At 33.5% G+C, this 20026-nt stretch overlaps 1 protein-coding gene across 1 annotated transcript; it reads right to left on the reverse strand.

The window, feature by feature from the left end:
* Positions 1-548: 548 nt before the first annotated feature.
* Positions 549-7217, reverse strand: LOC134271454 (TAF5-like RNA polymerase II p300/CBP-associated factor-associated factor 65 kDa subunit 5L; the record flags this gene model as incomplete). The annotated part of the gene is made up of 10 exons (XM_062753652.1): positions 7099-7217; positions 4248-4405; positions 3892-4010; positions 3575-3704; positions 3208-3271; positions 3053-3113; positions 2519-2714; positions 2074-2250; positions 846-958; positions 549-630 (listed from the first exon to the last, which is right to left on the reverse strand). Coding segments are annotated over exons 1-10 (1169 nt in total), but the record flags the coding sequence as incomplete, so codon positions are not given.
* Positions 7218-20026: the final 12809 nt, after the last annotated feature.

Here is a 20026-nt window from a genome sequence, read left to right on the forward strand (position 1 = left end):
CCCCCGGGGGTCATGATTTGAACAAACTTGAATCTACACTACCTGAAGAAGCTTGCCTATAAGTTTCAGCTTTCCTGGCACAGTGGTTCTTGAGAAGAAGATTTTTAAAGAATTTTCCTATAAATTTCTATGTAAAACTTTGATCGCCCATTGTGGCCTCGCCCTACCCCCGGGGGTCATGATTTGAACAAACTTGAATCTATGAACAAACTTGAATCTACACTACCTGAGGATGCTTGCCTATAAGTTTCAGCTTTCATGGCACAGTGGTTCTTGAGAAGAAGATTTTTAAAACATGCCAACAAATTTTCACTATTTCTGAATTATCTCCCCTTGAATAAGGGCATGGCCCTTCATTTGAACAAACTTGAATCCCCTTCACCTAAAGATACTTTGTGCCAAGTTTGGTTGAAATTGGCCCAGTGGTTCTTGAGAAGAAGTTGAAAATGTGAGCTAAAAACTATACCCCCCACCAATCTTTGAAGGGGGAGGCATAAACATCAGTGGCTTATCTACAGGCAAATTTAAGGAATGACAAGTATATTTACCCGACATCTAGGTCCCACACTGGAGCATTGTGACCTCTGTAGCAGACCCTGTTAGTGTGTGTGTCTAGATCCCACAGGCGCACTGAGGAATGAAATATAGGCAAAGAAATCAATTGTTTTACCTACATATTAAAATGTAGTGCAAAGTCAATTTTTTGTCAGATATAATATTTTAAGTACAATTTCTCACTACCGGGTCCTTTTGAAATGAAATATTTGAAAGAGGCAAAAAATGTTTTAACATAATTTACAAATGAAGCATAACTGCTGTCTGATTCCAATGAGTGGAAGTTTTACCAGTAGCGTCTTCTGAGGCTGACATTAGATACTTGGAGTCGTGAGAGAAGCAGGTCTTGTACACTGTACCGCTGTGTGCCCTCAAGGTCACAGTCTCAGTGTACCGGGGTTTACTGAAAAATCAAGCATTTACTGGTATTTACTTATCTAATACAAAATTTTGAAACATTCTCTGACTTTATTTCTCTCTGAAATTTCTTTATTCCTTTTAACACATTATTTCACTACAGATATGAAACACATGAACTACATTATGGCTATTATATAGTCCCAATGGCAGTTTAAATTCCCAAATGGAGTGTAAAATTTAGTGACAAGTCAACAAAATTGTGAAAATTTTTTAATTGATCTGAGGATCAACAAAATTTAGACCTATGAGCTTTTTCACTGAATATTTCAAAACTTTAGTTGATGCATTCTTTTGATTCAAATATAAACATGCACAAATGACTTATTTTCTTCATTTCTCAGTTTCTTTTACTCAATTAAATTCATAAATAGACAAAAGACAATGACTGGTAAAACAGTTTTATAGAGTTGGTACCTGTAAGAAGAGGCAAGCTCCTAAAATTTGTAATGGGGACTAAATCTTTAGGACCTGGAGTCACTGGAGGTTTGTTATCGGGGGTATGAGGCCTTATTTACAGTTACTCAGAAATACAACTCTAATATTGAAAATTAAATGTAAAAACTACACACATTTTTAATATTTTCCAAAATTAAATTTTTATGACAAAGCTAATTTAACATATAGATATATCTTAATTTATTTTCACTCCTGTTTTAACAGATATTTCTGATGCATAAAAAGTATGAATGAAATAGTAGGAACTCTATACTCTATTACATAATGCACTCCAATTTGTCTAAAACAGTCTAAGGGTCAGCCATACAAAAACACTCTAAGGAAACAACCAGTATGTCAAATTATGTCGTTAATTAAGACGAAAAGAGCTCAAAGCCTAATACTGTAGATCACTAAATTTTCGTGACACCTTATTTTCGCGAGATAGCCATTGACTCTTTATTAGCGAGACATAATTTTCACGTATTGATGTTTTTCTTTTATATAATCGTAAGGAATACTTTTAAAAAGCAAGAATGAAATTTTCGCGAGCTCATTGTCTTGCATAATTACGCGAAAATTAAGTTCTCGTGAATAAAACGTGATTTACAGTACATAAGGAATATCAGCTATGATGACAGCATGCTATCAATATAGATTTACCATTCCTCCATGATGTCCACATTCCAGTAGTCGGCTGCTATGTACAGTTTACAGGGATCCACTGTTTGAGGGGTGGATTGGAGAAGACTGGGGGTGGTGCTCCACAACTTGATGGAAGAGTCCTCAAATCCTGCACTCAGTAAAGTCTTATCTGGGGAGATGTCAACTGTACACAACCTGAAAAGTCCAGTTATTATTATTGTCAAAATCTGTTAGGAAACACATCTGGTGTATCAAACATTTTATGCAATATATATATATAGTTTCAACTTTTTTACATAAAATATCTGGAGAAAAATTCAAACATCTTAGGTACCTTTAAAATTGAGAAATTAAGTAACTTAAAAAAAAAAGTAACAACAGCATTGTTTGCAAAAACTTTCCACAAGCAATATGTATATCAAAATAAATCCTAATTTTTACTTCCTACATTTATACCACTCACCCTTGATAAGCATTAATAAATGTGTAGAAACAGATGGAGGGTAGACATGGTGGCCCCTCCCTCACTTGTTTGATTGACAGCTGTAATGTCGCTAGGGCCTCTATATCCTCTGGATCGTCCTTTATCTCTTTAGATTCCTCCTTCGGTACATTCAGTCCCTCACTCAGTTCTAGTCTCCCTTTTGTCTCCTCCTCAACTTTGTATCATAGCATAAATTATAAGACATATACAAACTGTGCTGGATAAGATTAGTGTATGGTGAAAACAATATTGAATCTATGAAATACTTCTATTAAAGGGAGTAGTTTTGTAAAATGTGTAAGATAAATTTCTGTATGAGATTTTACCCCTTGCAAAACTCATTATTTCCAATTGCAAAGGTTAACAATTTCCATGATGAATATTAATTCAGGTATCAGAGAAATTTTTAAAAAATATTTCATATAATACCCGGTAGTTCAACTAAAACATTACATGATTACACATTTATTTTCAATTCAAATCATCTTGTTAAAAGGCTTATATTACATGTACCTGTATTTTCCAGTTTAACATTTTGATTAAAAATCTGAAATATTGTGCTGTTGTCTTCATGCTGCAACAGAAAATATAATGAGAATGCAGAGAATAATTCAGTACATTCAGTAATTTATATGCATCAATACATGCTGGTAATCCATTTGTCCTACCTTCAGATGTCTCAGCAGATACTCCAAGGCTCCTTCAGATAACCTGATCTTAAATTTATTCTCCCTAAAATACAAAACAATGGAGGGGTCATTTCTAGTCTCAAGAAATAGTTCTGGTTGAGGGGAACATCCTTAAGGTTTATTGACAATGGAACTTTTGAAACAGGAATTAGCTCTGACAATTGATGGCAAACTGATATAAAAGTATTTAAAAATCTTAAGAATGGATTAACTGGGAATTAGCTCAGTTGACTAACACATGGTAACGCAGGGATTAGTCATTTCACAGCATCTTTTAAATATCTAATCTATTAACACTACCATTGTTACAGTAACCAATCACATCAAAGAAGGCCTCTACATGTACCTGAAATCTGTGGCCTCTAGACAGCCCATGACATCAGTACTGTTGTACAGCTTGTGTATTGACTCCAGGGTCTGGCTGTATGACTTCTCATTGTCAAACAACTTCACATGCTTACTGTAGAATCTATGTGCTGTTTTCAAGGACAAAACATTTTATTTTAAATATTTCCCTTTCAAAGGTGCATTTTTATTTTATTTCCTAATGTTTTATTCTTTTTCTCTTCATATAGACAATGTACATGTACACTGAAAGACAAAATAATCCAGCCTTGGCTATGGAAATTAAAAGGTCAACATTTTATTTTGAAATTTACATACCTGGAGTCTTGTGACCATTACACAGTTGGTCTAGGTACAGATGAACAAAAACAGGATAAAGTAAGGGCTGAAGCTGACTTTTATATGGTTCACTTCCTCTGTTTATGTACGATTTCAACCTAAGGAAAACATACACAGTAGGCTTTGATAAAATTTCTGTAGATATCTAACCCCCCCCCCCAAAAAAAAAAAAAAGATATACAAGTATTCATAAGTATAACCTTAAAACTTGATGGCAAGGGAACACAAAGAATCAACATAGAAATAAACAACAATATAAAAGCAACACTAATGGAAGAGTGGTTGTTTACAAATGTATGTATCAAGGTTCACACAAAAGAACAGATAAGTTATACCTGGAGAACTGTTCATCACAGGCACTAGCATCCCCACTGAAGCTACTGAAGGTCAGAAGATTGTCCACAGTTACCTCCCCATTACTAGCATTCTTCACAGCCATATCACTGATATTCTGCACCCATTTAGATTCCTTTTTCTGAGAAGTTTCATTTTCCTTAAAAAATTTGAAGATAAATTTATTATTGTTTAATAAACGGTGGGAAAAAGATACAGCAAAGCCAAATAGTTTTTTATTATTAACATAGATGAAGTAAAAAAAAAAGGAAGACAAATTTCATCTGACTTATGGAATTCCACAGATGACAATCAATTAACTGATAATTGCAGCCACGTTCATAGATGACATTCCTTATAACATGTTGCAAAGAATAAAATGTGCTATAATATAATTGTTTCTTCAAGCATGCATATTAAAGAAAAATTGTGATTTAACAAACATAGCTAATGTGGGTGCGTATCATTACCGCTACATTTTCAAAATTTTCATTACCGCTACATAGTCATTACCGCTACAAAAAACCTTACATTACCGCTACATAAAAAAGTATATATTACCGCTACATTGCCTCTTTCGTTAGTCAGCCACATATGCGTGTACAGTACAACCTATAAATGCATAAGACCCACCACCATGACCACGTGGAGGTGAAAGTAGGACTTTGAGCAGGATGTTTTTTTTCATTATTAAAATCAATTGTTTTTCAATTTTATTTCATAAAACACAAAAAATGAAAATCAAGCACTATTCATAGATAAAGTTCTAAGTTTTGTCAAATGTTTTTTTTTTCACTATCGCTAAAGCCTTGAAAGCCATTTGCTTGACATATTGTTTTCTCAATTTATAATTATCGATAAGTAAGATGACATTCCCTCAATTTGTAACAAACTTATCAATTGTGGCCATAATGTTCAGATGAAGCTAAATAATTAAATTTCGACTACAGAGTTGTTTATATAAATATACCCATTCTGATTAGATAGTGAGTGAATTCTGTTGATTTGAACTCGTATACCGAACCATACCTGGCTAAATCGATATGTAGCGGTAATGAGTTGTTTTGGACTGATTCAATATGTAGCGGTAATGAGTTGTTTTTGGCCGGAAAAATGTAGCGGTAATGATCGGTCGAAAATCTGAAAAAATGTAGCGGTAATGAGTTGAAATTTTTGGCAATGTAGCGGTAATGTTGACCTCCCGCTAATGTTACCCAGCAATAGATTCCCCCTCATAAAAATAAGGAAATGATATCTTAGAAATACTATAATTATAATCAGACTTTTTTGAACTGCTTACATTGCCAGGAATTGTCCAAAAACTGTCTCTTCCTAGGTAGGAAGTGATGGCTTCCAATGGCTTCCTAGGTAAATAAATAACTTTTTACTCCTACTCAAGATAGCTATTTTTACCTACCTTTTGCAATACTTGCATTTGCATGGCACAATATGACAAATACCAGGTTTCTTGATAAACACTGGTGATACATCACACTGATGATGAATTTGTTTGGTTAGACAAAAAAAAAAAAAAAAAAAGATTACTGTCTGTTTTCAATTATGCTACACCCAGTACCAGTTTCTGGGAGTTGAGGATTAAAGTCGAGTGGCAAGGACCCTAGAATGTCTAACAAATCTGTATCAATCTTAAAAGTTATCCTTCATGCACTCCTGGGTAAATACATGTAGTTTTTGGGATATTTTGATGTATTCTCCACACTCAGAATGTTTACAAAGAACTATATGCGGTAATTGCATATTTTTGCCCCCACAAAAGTCAAATATTGAAAATTTCTTTAAATGTGCTGAATTGTATATATTGTATGAGGAATCTAAACAAACAAAAAATATTATAGTTTCAAAGAAGGTTGATGACAATTTTTGTTTTTGTGACTTTACAAACTATTCAGATTTCGCATTGTTTTTCAGAAAAAGGACAAAATTTGCTCAATTTTTACTGTAAAATTTAAAGAGCACAGTCCTGCTCCAGAACAATGTTTAATATTTCATTGATATCATTATTTACACATTATATCAAAATCCGTGATCTGTAATCAAAATATAGATGTAATATACACCTTTTTCTGTAGAAATCATGGAAATTTTAAATATGTGTTATTTTCCTGACATCATATCAAACATTTGACATAATGGCTTGTGGAAATATTCAGTGCTTTGAAGTCTGCAGATATCCCCCTGTTTTAGAACATTATACATTTATCTACTAAGTTCGAGGGCAACATGTGTCTTGTCAGACCCAAGAACTAAACTGTCTGCCTGAGGCCAGGCCAAAGGCAGACAGTTTGGTTCGAGGGTCCGACAAAAAGCATGTTGCCCATTCTTGACGTAAACGGTCCAACATTTCACCGACCGGTCCAACATCTCACTCAGTGGTCAACCATTGATTTTTTATGCCCGCTCAGCAAAACATTAGAAATGTTAGACTTTTATGTATAGGAACAAATTTCTAAAGGTATAACAAAATTATATATTTCTCCGTCAAAGCCCCCGGCCCCTTTTGAACAAGTACACAGCACAACATGATAATAAACACCAAGTCTGACCAGGGACCTACATACTACTTAGTATATAGGTCCCTGCATAGTCTGACGTCCTATTAACACCTTCATTATTACTTATCTATTTACTTCTATTTAAAAAAATTCATTTATATTCAAAACTATGTAAAAGTATGTTGAGGTAGCTACATTAAGTAGGTTTAAAGGGCCATGTAGGGCCATGCAAAAGTATAAACAGCTACTTCTAGGTAGAAAAACAGTTTTTGGACTGGACCTGATTGCTGCAAAAACTGAATTGTCCATTCCGTTCGTAACAGCAGCTTTTGACACTTACTAAATACTGCCTCCTTTTCAAATAGTGATGAACAGAAACATTTATCTGTTCATGTCTTACTCTCTTCATCACGTTTCCTACATTCTTCCCACGATTTCCAGAATTTCTGACAGAGGAAAGTCGAACTCCAATAATAATATCAGAATTTCGAACCCGATCTAAAACGTGGTCGAAGAATGGAATACAAAAGCAGAAAACATGAAGTATTTTAAAATGCATAAAATAGTTAATTTTGGCATTTAGCTAATATCAAATAATTTTAAAAGTGCAAAATTTAACGGGGGGTGGGGTGTTACGTTAACATTAATATATTGTGTATAATATAATTTTTCTAATCAGTTTATTAGTCTAAAATTATAATGATCAGTCTGACTAAAGCCAGCCCCTACTATATCACTTCGTTAGTGATATAGTAGGGGCTGGCTTTAGTCAGACTGTTATAATGATTCAATTCATCTCGTATTTTTCCATAAACATATGCTTCAAATGTCTAAATAAAGTTTCTGCAGGAAGAAAATTAATTTGTTTTCATTGATTCATGTTTTGTTTACTTGAACCATGCATATCAGCATATGGAGAGATGTTATACCCAGTGTAATTTTCATTGCTACATATACAAAATTGAAGTATTTTTTGTGTACGAGGGTCGTTCAATAAATAACGCAATACTCAGTATATCATAATAAATGTTGAGGTATTTGCATTTATTTTTTCATATTTGAAAAGTTCTATTAAAGATTTACTAAACACAGAAAACCTCACGAATTTTCATTGTGTCTTCGCAAAGAAATTAATATTTAAATTGAGCATGGTCACTACACTGAGCTAAAAACTGTTTATAAATGATCTCCGCCAAGAAGATGAAAATAAGACCATGAAGACCGTATTTGAAAACTGCGCTTTTTACATAAATCGCCGCAAACTTCATATTTGAGATAAAATTTTTATAAGTGTAAAAAAATAAATTTTAAGGTGGTATACTTTTCAGATGGATTCAATAATTCAGAAGAAAAAACGACGGTTCAAATATAACAGTGAATATGGTCAATTGAAATTTGTGGGAACATCACAAAATATCGACTTTATGTGCCAAATGTAATTTGAAAATGATATATTTACATGGAAAGACATTGTTAAAATAGTTAACATTAAATCGTCACAGCATTTTGTAGAATTCGGACAACGGAACAACAAAAAACAATATTTCAATCAGATAGGTGCCCTTTTTTCTCACAAATGCCCAAGAGAGAACATTCGTTAAATGTGCATACGGTTTACTTAAAAACACATTTTTAAACAAAATTGAAGAATAGATAAACTTGCTTAATGTATGTCGAAACATTGGTGCTCTTTTTATAGTCGTAAAAATATGATTAATGATAAAAAATGTGGAATCAAAGAAAAGGGTGTCATTTAATTACGATAAAGAGAAGTAATGGCTGCAAACATGTTTTACTAGTTTTCATGTATTTAAAGAGATTCATTAAAACATGAACATACATACAAATAAAGGACTAGCAATAGTAAACTTTATCTTCAAATCGCACAAAGGAAAAGTGAACAGATGTTTTGCAAAGGAAGTCCAAAATTCGGTGACCATGGTATTTTTCCTGTGCTTAATAACGCAGCTTGATATACGCTTAAGATTTTGAAGAAAAGAAAGTATACAGGACTTTTCAATGACCCAAATTAGTTTAATCGCAGTCACTGTGATATGTTTTCGTCCCCAAAAACATGAAAACAATCAAAGGAAGATTGAACAATGTCTGATATGCCATAGGATATTTCTCAGTGCCTTTAGGGTATCCCTAAAGATGAGTATGCTGAGGATTTCTGTTCATGGATTTAAAGACTTAAGACACATGTAACTGATAACAGGGAATGCCTTTAGGGATTGAAACTATTAAGAATATGTATTACGTACTTTTCTTACTTTTAGATGACATGTTGCATTATTTATTGAACGACCCTCGTAGTTTAGTAAATTTAAATTGGATAGGGCAAAATATTCAATTTTCATCTCGTAAGATTTCCATTGGGCATGCATGTGAGTAACATGATAAACCCAGACAATAATTATTTTTTAAAAAGTCATCCGCTATTCAGTTTGTTATACATGTACAAGTAACCTGTTTAAGGACCTTAAAGAATCTAATGTCCAAAACAATAATTCATCTCAGAATTCCAGTTCTTGTTGAAAAAATCATTTTTAAAAAAAAAAAAGAAATTAATAGTCTTTAATCAATTTGACATTAAATGTACATTTAATCGCGATTGGCAGCAATTCTGTATATGTGCAAGTCAAAGGAACATAAGTAGAGTTGTTTAACTTGAGTAAGAATTGACTTCATTGATGCAAAGTTTAAATCCTACAGGTGTATGATCAGACAGAGTCAAAAATTGTATAAAAGAGTCATCTTTGAAGAATAATGGTGGGCAAATAAATCCCTCCCTTGTACAAGTAGGGAACAAGTAGGGAACTTGTGCTTCTTTGATAAACAGATCTGAATTACAATGTAGACTTCTGTTTTGAATTGCATTGCAATACATGTCTTGCAATGTTCTTAAAAATGGGAATTCTCTCGCAATATCTTCCGATCAGGTATCCTGTAAATGAGTTTTCAACAAAGCGACAATTGCAGAACAGGGCAAACCAAGAAAAGGACCTCAAATTGAAATGAAATCCGCATAGTTTGATCATTTAATCAAAATCAGTTACCCATAATCACAGATGTTAAATTGAAAAACCACTGATGCAGGTACATGTATATTCTTGATTTGCAAATGACCTATCTAGAACACAAAATGAAAAACATTGCGGAAAGATGAATACAAAATTATCGGGCTGGTAATATTTCGACAACCTTGTTCATATTCATTATGCACTGAATTTATATCAGATCTAAGTATTAACAATTTAGCAAATTGATAAGGAAATTTGCAGCCCTTTCTTCAATCTCGTTAATACGGAAGCGTATTAGTGCCACGCAATACTTTTTTAAGTTGGTAATTCCAACTTTTAAGTTGGAAATTCCAACTTTAATCTTTTTAATTCCAACTTTAATCTTGGCTTTTCCAACTTTAAAGATGGTAATTCCAACTTTAATCTTGGCTTTTCCAACTTTAAAGTTGGTAATTCCAACTTTAAAGTTGGAAAGTCCAACTTTATTCTTGAATTTTCCAACTTTAAAGTTGGTAATTCCATCTTTAAAGTTGGAAATTCCAACTTTAAAGTTGGTAATTCCATCTTTAAAGTTGGAAATTCCAACTTTAAAGTTGGTAATTCAATCTTTAAAATTGGAAATTCCAACTTTAATCTTTGCTTTTCCAACTTTAAAATTGGTAATTCCAACTTTATTCTAGGCTTTTCCAACTTAATTTGGACCCCCCCCTTTTTTTTTAGTTTCCCCCTTTATTTTAAACCATTGACAACTTTATTAATGTCAATGTAATATAATGGAATAGACTGGTTATCAATAAATTTTCGCAACCTAGATGAGGGGGGGGGGTTGATTGATTGATTGTAGACTGTTTAACGTCCCTCTCCAGAATATTTCACTGATATGGAGACGTCACCATTACCGGTGAAGGCCTGCAAATTTAGGCCTATGCTCGGCACTCAGGGCCATTGAGCAGGGAGGGATCTTTATCGTGCCACACCTGCTGTGACACGGGGCCTCGGTTTATACGGTCTCATCCGAAGGACCGCCCCATTTAGTCGCCTTTTACGACAAGCAAGGGGGGGGGGTTGTAGAGAGAGATTCTTTAAGAATGGCGGACGGGGCTATAGGGAATAATGGTATAAAACTTGAATAATGCTTAATGAATTTAATATATACAAGAACATTGAAATAAATTGGTGAGCACTTTTTATCTGTGTCAGTTTATTTTTACCCTGACCTGCTATAACCTTCCAACTTTTAATTAAAAATCCGTATATTCTTTTGGTCCTGTAATATAATTACGAGTTCAGTGTCAAATTTCTATTAATTAAAAATCAATGTATGTAATGGCTACTGTAGGATCCTTTTTTTGTTAATATCAATTTCTCAAGTTATATTAAACAATAAAATGCTTTCTTTGGTTGATAATACGGGAATTCATGTCGCAGCTGTTGCAGGAAAAAAAAAATACATAACCCTCGTATAAATATACTGAAAGGAAAAAGAAACGCATAATAAACTTTTGAATAAAATTAAAACTTTTATTTCCAATATGTTTTCCAGTATTGTTATCAAACAATTTAATCCAACTCTAAACAACAAGTAACCGAAATCTTGTGTGACTTTGACTGATAATAAATTTCTGAGTTATTAAAATTGATATGTCGATACCCACCAAAATTAAAATAAAAATTATCATCATCTCCCTTGCGTATCAGTAACAGCCTTGATTCTCTTGTGCATTGAGTTCTTCAGAGCATTTATCTTTCTCAAAGGATTATCATTCAAGCCTTCCGACGATAGTCTAAATGGTTGAGAGTAGCTGTGTTATTCCAAAGCCAACGAATCCCCCCGCCCAATGAATCCCACGAATTTTCGATTTAGGATAGAATTTTCAGAATCTAGCTAATTTGGTACACGTGAATGTTTCTAAGGAAGTCTCGACAAACACTGGCTACATTTTCTCAGTATGAACATGCTAAAAACATTACGCATACGGCGTGTACGTGCGCGTGTGAGAGTAAAATCGACGTAAAGTTGCTAAGCTTGCGTACCAAATTAGAGCAGAGAGATTCTGTCAGTATTAGGGTGAAAATATGAGTCTGACTGTCTGCTTTAAAAATATCGATGTCAATGATAATGACTTGAGAATAACCGAGGTAGCATGACGAAAAGCTCTAATTTGATGTGACGTTGTTACGCGCCAACGTCACCGTCATGGTTGGTTGGAAACCTTTTAAGTTACTCTCTGACAACCGAAAAAACTTTTTTGGTTGAAAATTTAAAAACAAACTGCACAGCAACATGTTGTTGCCTTTTTATTCACTTATGGAACTCAATTACTAGACCCAATGTAACATCTGTCAGCCATATCATGATTGCAAGAAATTTATACTGACTGCAAATATCGGAAAACGATGTCTGTAACTCTAATGCATCGATTGGCACTACAAAATGGGATCACAAAAATGTCATCATCAACATGCACGTGTATTTGGCTTTTTATCACTTCCCATACGTGACACCATACATTTCATGGTTGAGTAGTTTTGACCAGCGATTTTAGTACACAGTAACCAAATTACACATCTGATAAATTTTCATAATTTTCGGCCACATAGTTAAATACTTTTCGCTATAATGTTATTATGCGTTTCTTTTTCCTTTCAGTATATAAGGAGGCTTTCAGTCAACTCCGTACATGACATGATTTCAACCTAACATATATTTTAAGAGATCGGACATTTATTAACGTTTAAAGAAAGAGACTGTTAGTAGGTATTTTATGTATAGGATTAATCAAACGCTACACTACATGTAACAAATACATCAGTACTTAATATGTCAATTCTGTATATGGAATATATTTTCACTTTCGGGCACTATCAACAACCAACTACCAATATGATGTCTTCAACTTATTATATTATTGGGAGGGGGGGGGGGGGGGGTCGGCACGCCCCCATGCACCCCCTCCGGCTCCTACGGCCATGCACAATAAAATGATTCCTTCTAAAATCATCATTTCATAATAAAATTGTATCTTTCCATTTTATATACATGCATAAAAAGGCAACACGATTTATGCTACGAATTATCTCAAACAATATGATATATAAAGCCGAAAAAAAGTTGGAAAAGCCAAGATTAAAGTTGGAATTATCAAGATTAAAGTTGGAATTACCAACTTTAAAGTTGGGAAAGCCAACTTTAAAGTTGGAAAAGCCAAGATTAAAGTTGGAATTACCAACTTTAAAGTTGGAAAAGGCAAGATTAAAGTTGGAATTACCAACTTTAATGTTGGAAAAGCAAAGATTAAAGTTGGAATTTCCAACTTTAAAGTTGGAATTACCAACTTCAAAGTTGGAATTACAAACTTTAAAGTTGGAAAAGCCAAGATTAAAGTTGGAATTACCAACTTTAAAGTTGGAAAAGCCAAGATTAAAGTTGGAATTACCAACATTAAAGTTGGAAAAGACAAGATTAAAGTTGGAATTACCAACTTTAATGTTGGAAAAGTAAAGATTAAAGTTGGAATTTCCATCTTCAAAATTGGAATTACCAAGATTAAAGTTGGAATTACCAAGATTAAAGTTGGAAAAGCCAAGATTAAAGCTGGAATTCCCAACTTTAAAGTTGGAATTACCAACTTAAAAAAAAATTCCAGGGCACTAATACGCTTCCGTACGTTAATGTTAACCAAAAGAACATCATCTTACATGAACAAAGCTTATTTAAATACACTGAACATGATCAACGGAAACCCTCTTTTCGACATTACATTGTGAATATATGTATTTGAATAATTGATAAAAATATAACACACACACCCTCACCCCCCCCCCCCCCCTACACACAGAGAGAGAGAGAGAGAGAGAGAGAGAGAGAGAGAGAGAGAGAGAGAGAGAGAGAATTGAGTCAATTTCAGTTAAACTTTGTTCTCTTACTACAATATTTTGTGAATTTATTAGTGTGAAATGATTGAATATTTTTATCCCCTAGTCTACAAATATATAAATAAAGTTTCTACAAGAAGCAAATTTATTTGATCGCATTCCTTCATGTTTTCTTTATTTGAACCATTGGAGCGATCTTGTACGCTGTAATTATAATTCTCTGAACGTTGACTGTTATTACAAAATGGCATCTGGTAGTTTGGGCATAATTTACATTGGATAAGGCAAATTATTCATCTTTTTAAATCTGGCAAAATTTCCAGTGGACATCCAGGCAATTTAAATAATAAGCCCAGACAATAATGATTCAGTGTCTAGCGGTACCGTAAAAATGGGATGAGAGAAACTCACTCTCTAAAGCCATCCGCTATTCAGTGTTTACCTGTTCGAGGACGTTAAAGAATCTGATATCCTATGTAATACTTCATCTCAGATTTCTAGTTCTTGTTGCAAAACTGCATTTGAATTTTTCTCATAAGTTGAATGAAAAAAGAAAGCAGTCTTTTTTTCAGAAAAGAGATTGTGTTTAATTTGACTTTAAATGTAATTGCGATTGGCAGCGATTCTGTATGCGATCATAAGTAGAGTTGTCTAACTTGAGTAAGAATTGACTTCATTGATGCAAATTTCAAAACTTATGTTCAGGTCCAGTCCAAAATTGTATAAAAGAGTCATCTTTGAAGGGTGGTGGTGGGCAAATAATTCCCTCCCTTGTACAAGTAGGGAACAAGTAGGGAACTTGTGCTTCTTTGATAAACAGATCTGAACTGCAATGCAGACTTCTGTCTTGCATTGTATTACAATGTATTGCAATGTGTTCCTAAATGGGAATTCTCTTGCAAACATCTCCGATCAGGTATTGACTAAACATTGATCAAGTCAACGATGTATATTGTTTTCAATTTGATCAAACGATGAATTGGGATCCTGTAAATGAGTTTTCAACAAACCGACAACTGCAGAACAGAGCAAACCAAGAAAAGGAACTCAAATTGAAATGAAATCCGCATAGTTTGATCATTTAATCCAAATCAGTTACCCATAAATCACAGATGTTAAATTGAAAGTACCAACGATGTAGGTACATGTATATTCTTGATTTGCAAATGACCTATCTAGAACACAAACTGCAAAAACATTGCAGAAAGATGAATACAGAATCAGTGGGCCGGTAATATTTCGACAACTTTCTTCATATTCATTATGCACTGAATTTATATCAATCTAAGTATTAACAGTTGAGCAAATTGATAAGGAAGTTGTCCGTTCCTTAATCAATCTCGTTAATGATTACCAAAAAGAACATCATCTTTCATGAACAAAGCTTATTTAAATACACTGAACATAATCAACAGAAACCCTCTTTTCGATATTATATTGTGAATAGATGTATTTGATTAATTGATGAAAATATTACACACACACTCAGAAAGAGAGAGAGAGAGAGAGACAGAGAGAGAATTGGTCAATTTCAGTCAAACTTTGTTCTTTTACTACAATATTTGTGAATTTATTAGTGTGAAATGATTGAATATTTTTATCCCATAGTCTTCAAATATCTAAATAAAGTTTCCTTCAGAAGCAAATTTATTTGATCGCATTTCTTCATGTTTTCTTTATTTGAACCATTGGAGCGATCTTGTACGCTGTAATTGTAATTCTTTGAACGTTGACTGTTATTACAAAATGGCATCTGGTAGTTTGGGCATAATTTACATTGGATAAGGCAAATTATTCGATCATCTATTTAAATCTGGCAATATTTCCAGTGGACATCCGTGCAATTTAAATAATAAACCCAGACAATAATGAGTCAATGTCTAGCGGTACCGTAATAATGGGATGAGAGAAACTCGCTCTCTAAAGCCATCCGCTATTCAGTGTTTACCTGTTCGAGAACGTTAAAGAATCTGATATCCTATATAATATACTTCATCTCAGATTTCTAGTTCTTGTTGCCAAGCTGCCTTTGAATTTTTGTCATGAATTAAATGAAAAAAAAGAGCGGTATTTATTACTTTTTTTTTTTAGAAAAGAGACTGTGTTTAATTTGAATTTAAATGTAATCGCGATTGGCAGCGATTCTGTATATGTGTAAGTAAACAGAACATAAGTAGAGTTGTCTAACTTGAGTAAGAATTGACTTCTTTTATGCAAATTTCAAAACTTGTGTTCAGGTCCAGTCCAAAATTGTATAAAAGAGTCATCTTTGAAGGGTGGTGGTGGGCAAATAATTCCCTCCCTTGTACAAGTAGGGAACAAGTAGGGAACTTGTGCTTCTTTGATAAACAGATCTGAACTGCAATGCAGTGTTACAATGTATTGCAATGTGTTCCTAAATGGTAATTCTGTTGCAAACATCTCCGATCAGGTATTGACTAAACATTGATCAAGGCAACGATGTACATTGTCTTGAATTTGATCAAACGATGAATTGGGATCCTGTAAATGAGTTTTCAACACACCGACAACTGCAGAACAGAGCAAACCAAGAAAAGAAACTCAAATTGAAATGAAATCCGCATAGTTTGATCATTTAATCCAAATCAGTTACCCATAAATCACAGATGTTAAATTGAAAGTACCAACGATGTAGGTACATGTATATTCTTGATTTGCAAATGACCTATCTAGAACACAAACTGCAAAACATTGCAGAAAGATGAATACAGAATCATTGGGCCGGTAATATTTCGACAATCTTCTTCATAGTCATAATGCACTGAATTTATATCAGATCTAAATATTAACAGTTGAGCAAACTGATAAGGAAGTTGTCAGCTCCTTAGTGAATCTCTTAATGATTACCGTTTAAAAAAAAATCATCTTTCATGAACAAAGCTTATTTAAATACACTGAACATAATCAACAGAAACCCTCTTTTCGATATTATATTGTGAATAGATGTATTTGATTAATTGATGAAAATATTACACACACACTCAGAGAAAGAGAGAGAGAGAGAGAGAGAGAGAGAGAGAGAGAAAGAGAGAGAGAGAGAGAATTGGTCAATTTCAGTTAAACTTTGTTCTTTTACTACAATATTTGTGAAGTTATTAGTGTGAAATGATTGAATATTTTTATCCCGTAGTCTACAAATATCTAAATAAAGTTTCTAAAAGAAGCAAATTTATTTGATCGCATTTCTTCATGTTTTCTTTATTTGAACCATTGGAGCGATCTTGTACGCTGTAATTATAATTCTCTGAACGTTGACTGTTATTACAAAATGGCATCTGGTAGTTTGGGCATAATCTACATTGGATAAGGTAAATTATTCGATCATCTTTTTTAATCTGGCAATATTTCCAGTGGACATCCGTGCAATTTAAATAATAAACCCAGACAATAATGATTCAATGTCTAGCGGTACCGTAATAATGGGATGAGAGAAACTCACTCTCTAAAGCCATCCGCTATTCAGTGTTTACCTGTTCGAGGACGTTAAAGAATCTGATATCCTATGTAATACTTCATCTCAGATTTCTAGTTCTTGTTGCAAAACTGCATTTGAATTTTTCTCATAAGTTGAATGAAAAAAGAGAGCAGTCTTTTTTTTCAGAAAAGAGATTGTGTTTAATTTGACTTTAAATGTAATCGCGATTGGCAGCGATTCTGTATGTGAACATAAGTAGAGTTGTCTAACTTGAGTAAGAATTGACTTCATTTATGCAAATTTCAAAACTTATGTTCAGGTCCAGTCCAAAATTGTATAAAAGAGTCATCTTTGAAGGGTGGTGGTGGGCAAATAAATCCCTCCCTTGTACAAGTAGGGAACAAGTAGGGAACTTGTGCTTCTTTGATAAACAGATCTGAACTGCAATGCAGACTTCTGTCTTGCATTGTATTACAATGTATTGCAATGTGTTCCTAAATGGGAATTCTCTTGCAAACATCTCCCATCAGGTATTGACTAAACATTGATCAAGTCAACGATGTACATTGTCTTGAATTTGATCAAACGATGAATTGGGATCCTGTAAATGAGTTTTCAACAAACCGACAACTACAGAACAGAGCAAACCAAGAAAAGGAACTCAAATTGAAAAGAAATCCGCATAGTTTGATCATTTAATCCAAATCAGTTACCCATAAATCACAGATGTTAAATTGAAAGTACCAGCGATGCAGGTACATGTATATTCTTGATTTGCAAATGATCTATCTAGAACACAAACTGCAAAACATTGCAGAAAGATGAATACAGAATCATTGGGCCGGTAATATTTCGACAATCTGCAATATCAGATCTAAATATTAACAGTTGAGCAAATTGATAAGGAAGTTGTCATCTATGATTACCTTTTAAAAAGAACACCATTGTGCATGAACAAAGCTTATTTAAATACACTGAACATAATCAACAGAAACCCTCTTTTCGATATTATATTGTGAATAGATGTATTTGCTTAATTGATGAAAATATTACACACACACACTCAGAGAGAGAGAGAGAGAGAGAGAGAGAGAGAGAGAGAGAGAGAGAATTGTTCAATTTCAGTTAAACTTTGTTCTTTTACTACAATATTTGTGAATTTATTAGTCTGAAATGATTGAATATTTTTATCCCATAGTCTACAAATATCTAAATAAAGTTTCTAAAAGAAGCAAATTTATTTGATCGCATTCCTACATGTTTTCTTTATTTAAACCATTGGAGCGATCTTGTACGCTGTAATGGGATGAGAGAAACTCACTCTCTAAAGCCATCCGCTATTCAGTGTTTACCTGTTCGAGGACGTTAAAGAATCTGATATCCTATGTAATACTTCATCTCAGATTTCTAGTTCTTGTTGCAAAACTGCATTTGAATTTTTCTCATAAGTTGAATGAAAAAAGAGAGCAGTCTTTTTTTTCAGAAAAGAGATTGTGTTTAATTTGACTTTAAATGTAATCGCGATTGGCAGCGATTCTGTATGTGAACATAAGTAGAGTTGTCTAACTTGAGTAAGAATTGACTTCATTTATGCAAATTTCAAAACTTATGTTCAGGTCCAGTCCAAAATTGTATAAAAGAGTCATCTTTGAAGGGTGGTGGTGGGCAAATAAATCCCTCCCTTGTACAAGTAGGGAACAAGTAGGGAACTTGTGCTTCTTTGATAAACAGATCTGAACTGCAATGCAGACTTCTGTCTTGCATTGTATTACAATGTATTGCAATGTGTTCCTAAATGGGAATTCTCTTGCAAACATCTCCCATCAGGTATTGACTAAACATTGATCAAGTCAACGATGTACATTGTCTTGAATTTGATCAAACGATGAATTGGGATCCTGTAAATGAGTTTTCAACAAACCGACAACTACAGAACAGAGCAAACCAAGAAAAGGAACTCAAATTGAAAAGAAATCCGCATAGTTTGATCATTTAATCCAAATCAGTTACCCATAAATCACAGATGTTAAATTGAAAGTACCAGCGATGCAGGTACATGTATATTCTTGATTTGCAAATGATCTATCTAGAACACAAACTGCAAAACATTGCAGAAAGATGAATACAGAATCATTGGGCCGGTAATATTTCGACAATCTGCAATATCAGATCTAAATATTAACAGTTGAGCAAATTGATAAGGAAGTTGTCATCTATGATTACCTTTTAAAAAGAACACCATTGTGCATGAACAAAGCTTATTTAAATACACTGAACATAATCAACAGAAACCCTCTTTTCGATATTATATTGTGAATGGATGTATTTGCTTAATTGATGAAAATATTACACACACACACAGAGAAGTAGAGAGAGAGAGAGAGAGAGAGAGAGAGAGAGAGAGAGAGAGAGAGAGAGAGAGAGAGAGAGAGAGAGAGAGAGAGAATTGTTCAATTTCAGTTAAACTTTGTTCTTTTACTACAATATTTGTGAATTTATTAGTCTGAAATGATTGAATATTTTTATCCCATAGTCTACAAATATCTAAATAAAGTTTCTAAAAGAAGCAAATTTATTTGATCGCATTCCTACATGTTTTCTTTATTTAAACCATTGGAGCGATCTTGTACGCTGTAATGGGATGGGAGAGAAACTCACTCTCTAAAGCCATCCGCTATTCAGTGTTTACCTGTTCGAGGACGTTAAAGAATCTGATATCCTATGTAATACTTCATCTCAGATTTCTAGTTCTTGTTGCAAAACTGCATTTGAATTTTTCTCATAAGTTGAATGAAAAAAGAGAGCAGTCTTTTTTTTCAGAAAAGAGATTGTGTTTAATTTGACTTTAAATGTAATCGCGATTGGCAGCGATTCTGTATGTGAACATAAGTAGAGTTGTCTAACTTGAGTAAGAATTGACTTCATTTATGCAA

Source organism: Saccostrea cucullata, unplaced genomic scaffold (assembly GCF_032062105.1).
Source record: "Saccostrea cucullata isolate Sc308-1 unplaced genomic scaffold, CSIRO_AGI_Scuc_v1 ctg1773, whole genome shotgun sequence".
Lineage (NCBI taxonomy): Eukaryota > Metazoa > Mollusca > Bivalvia > Ostreida > Ostreidae > Saccostrea > Saccostrea cuccullata.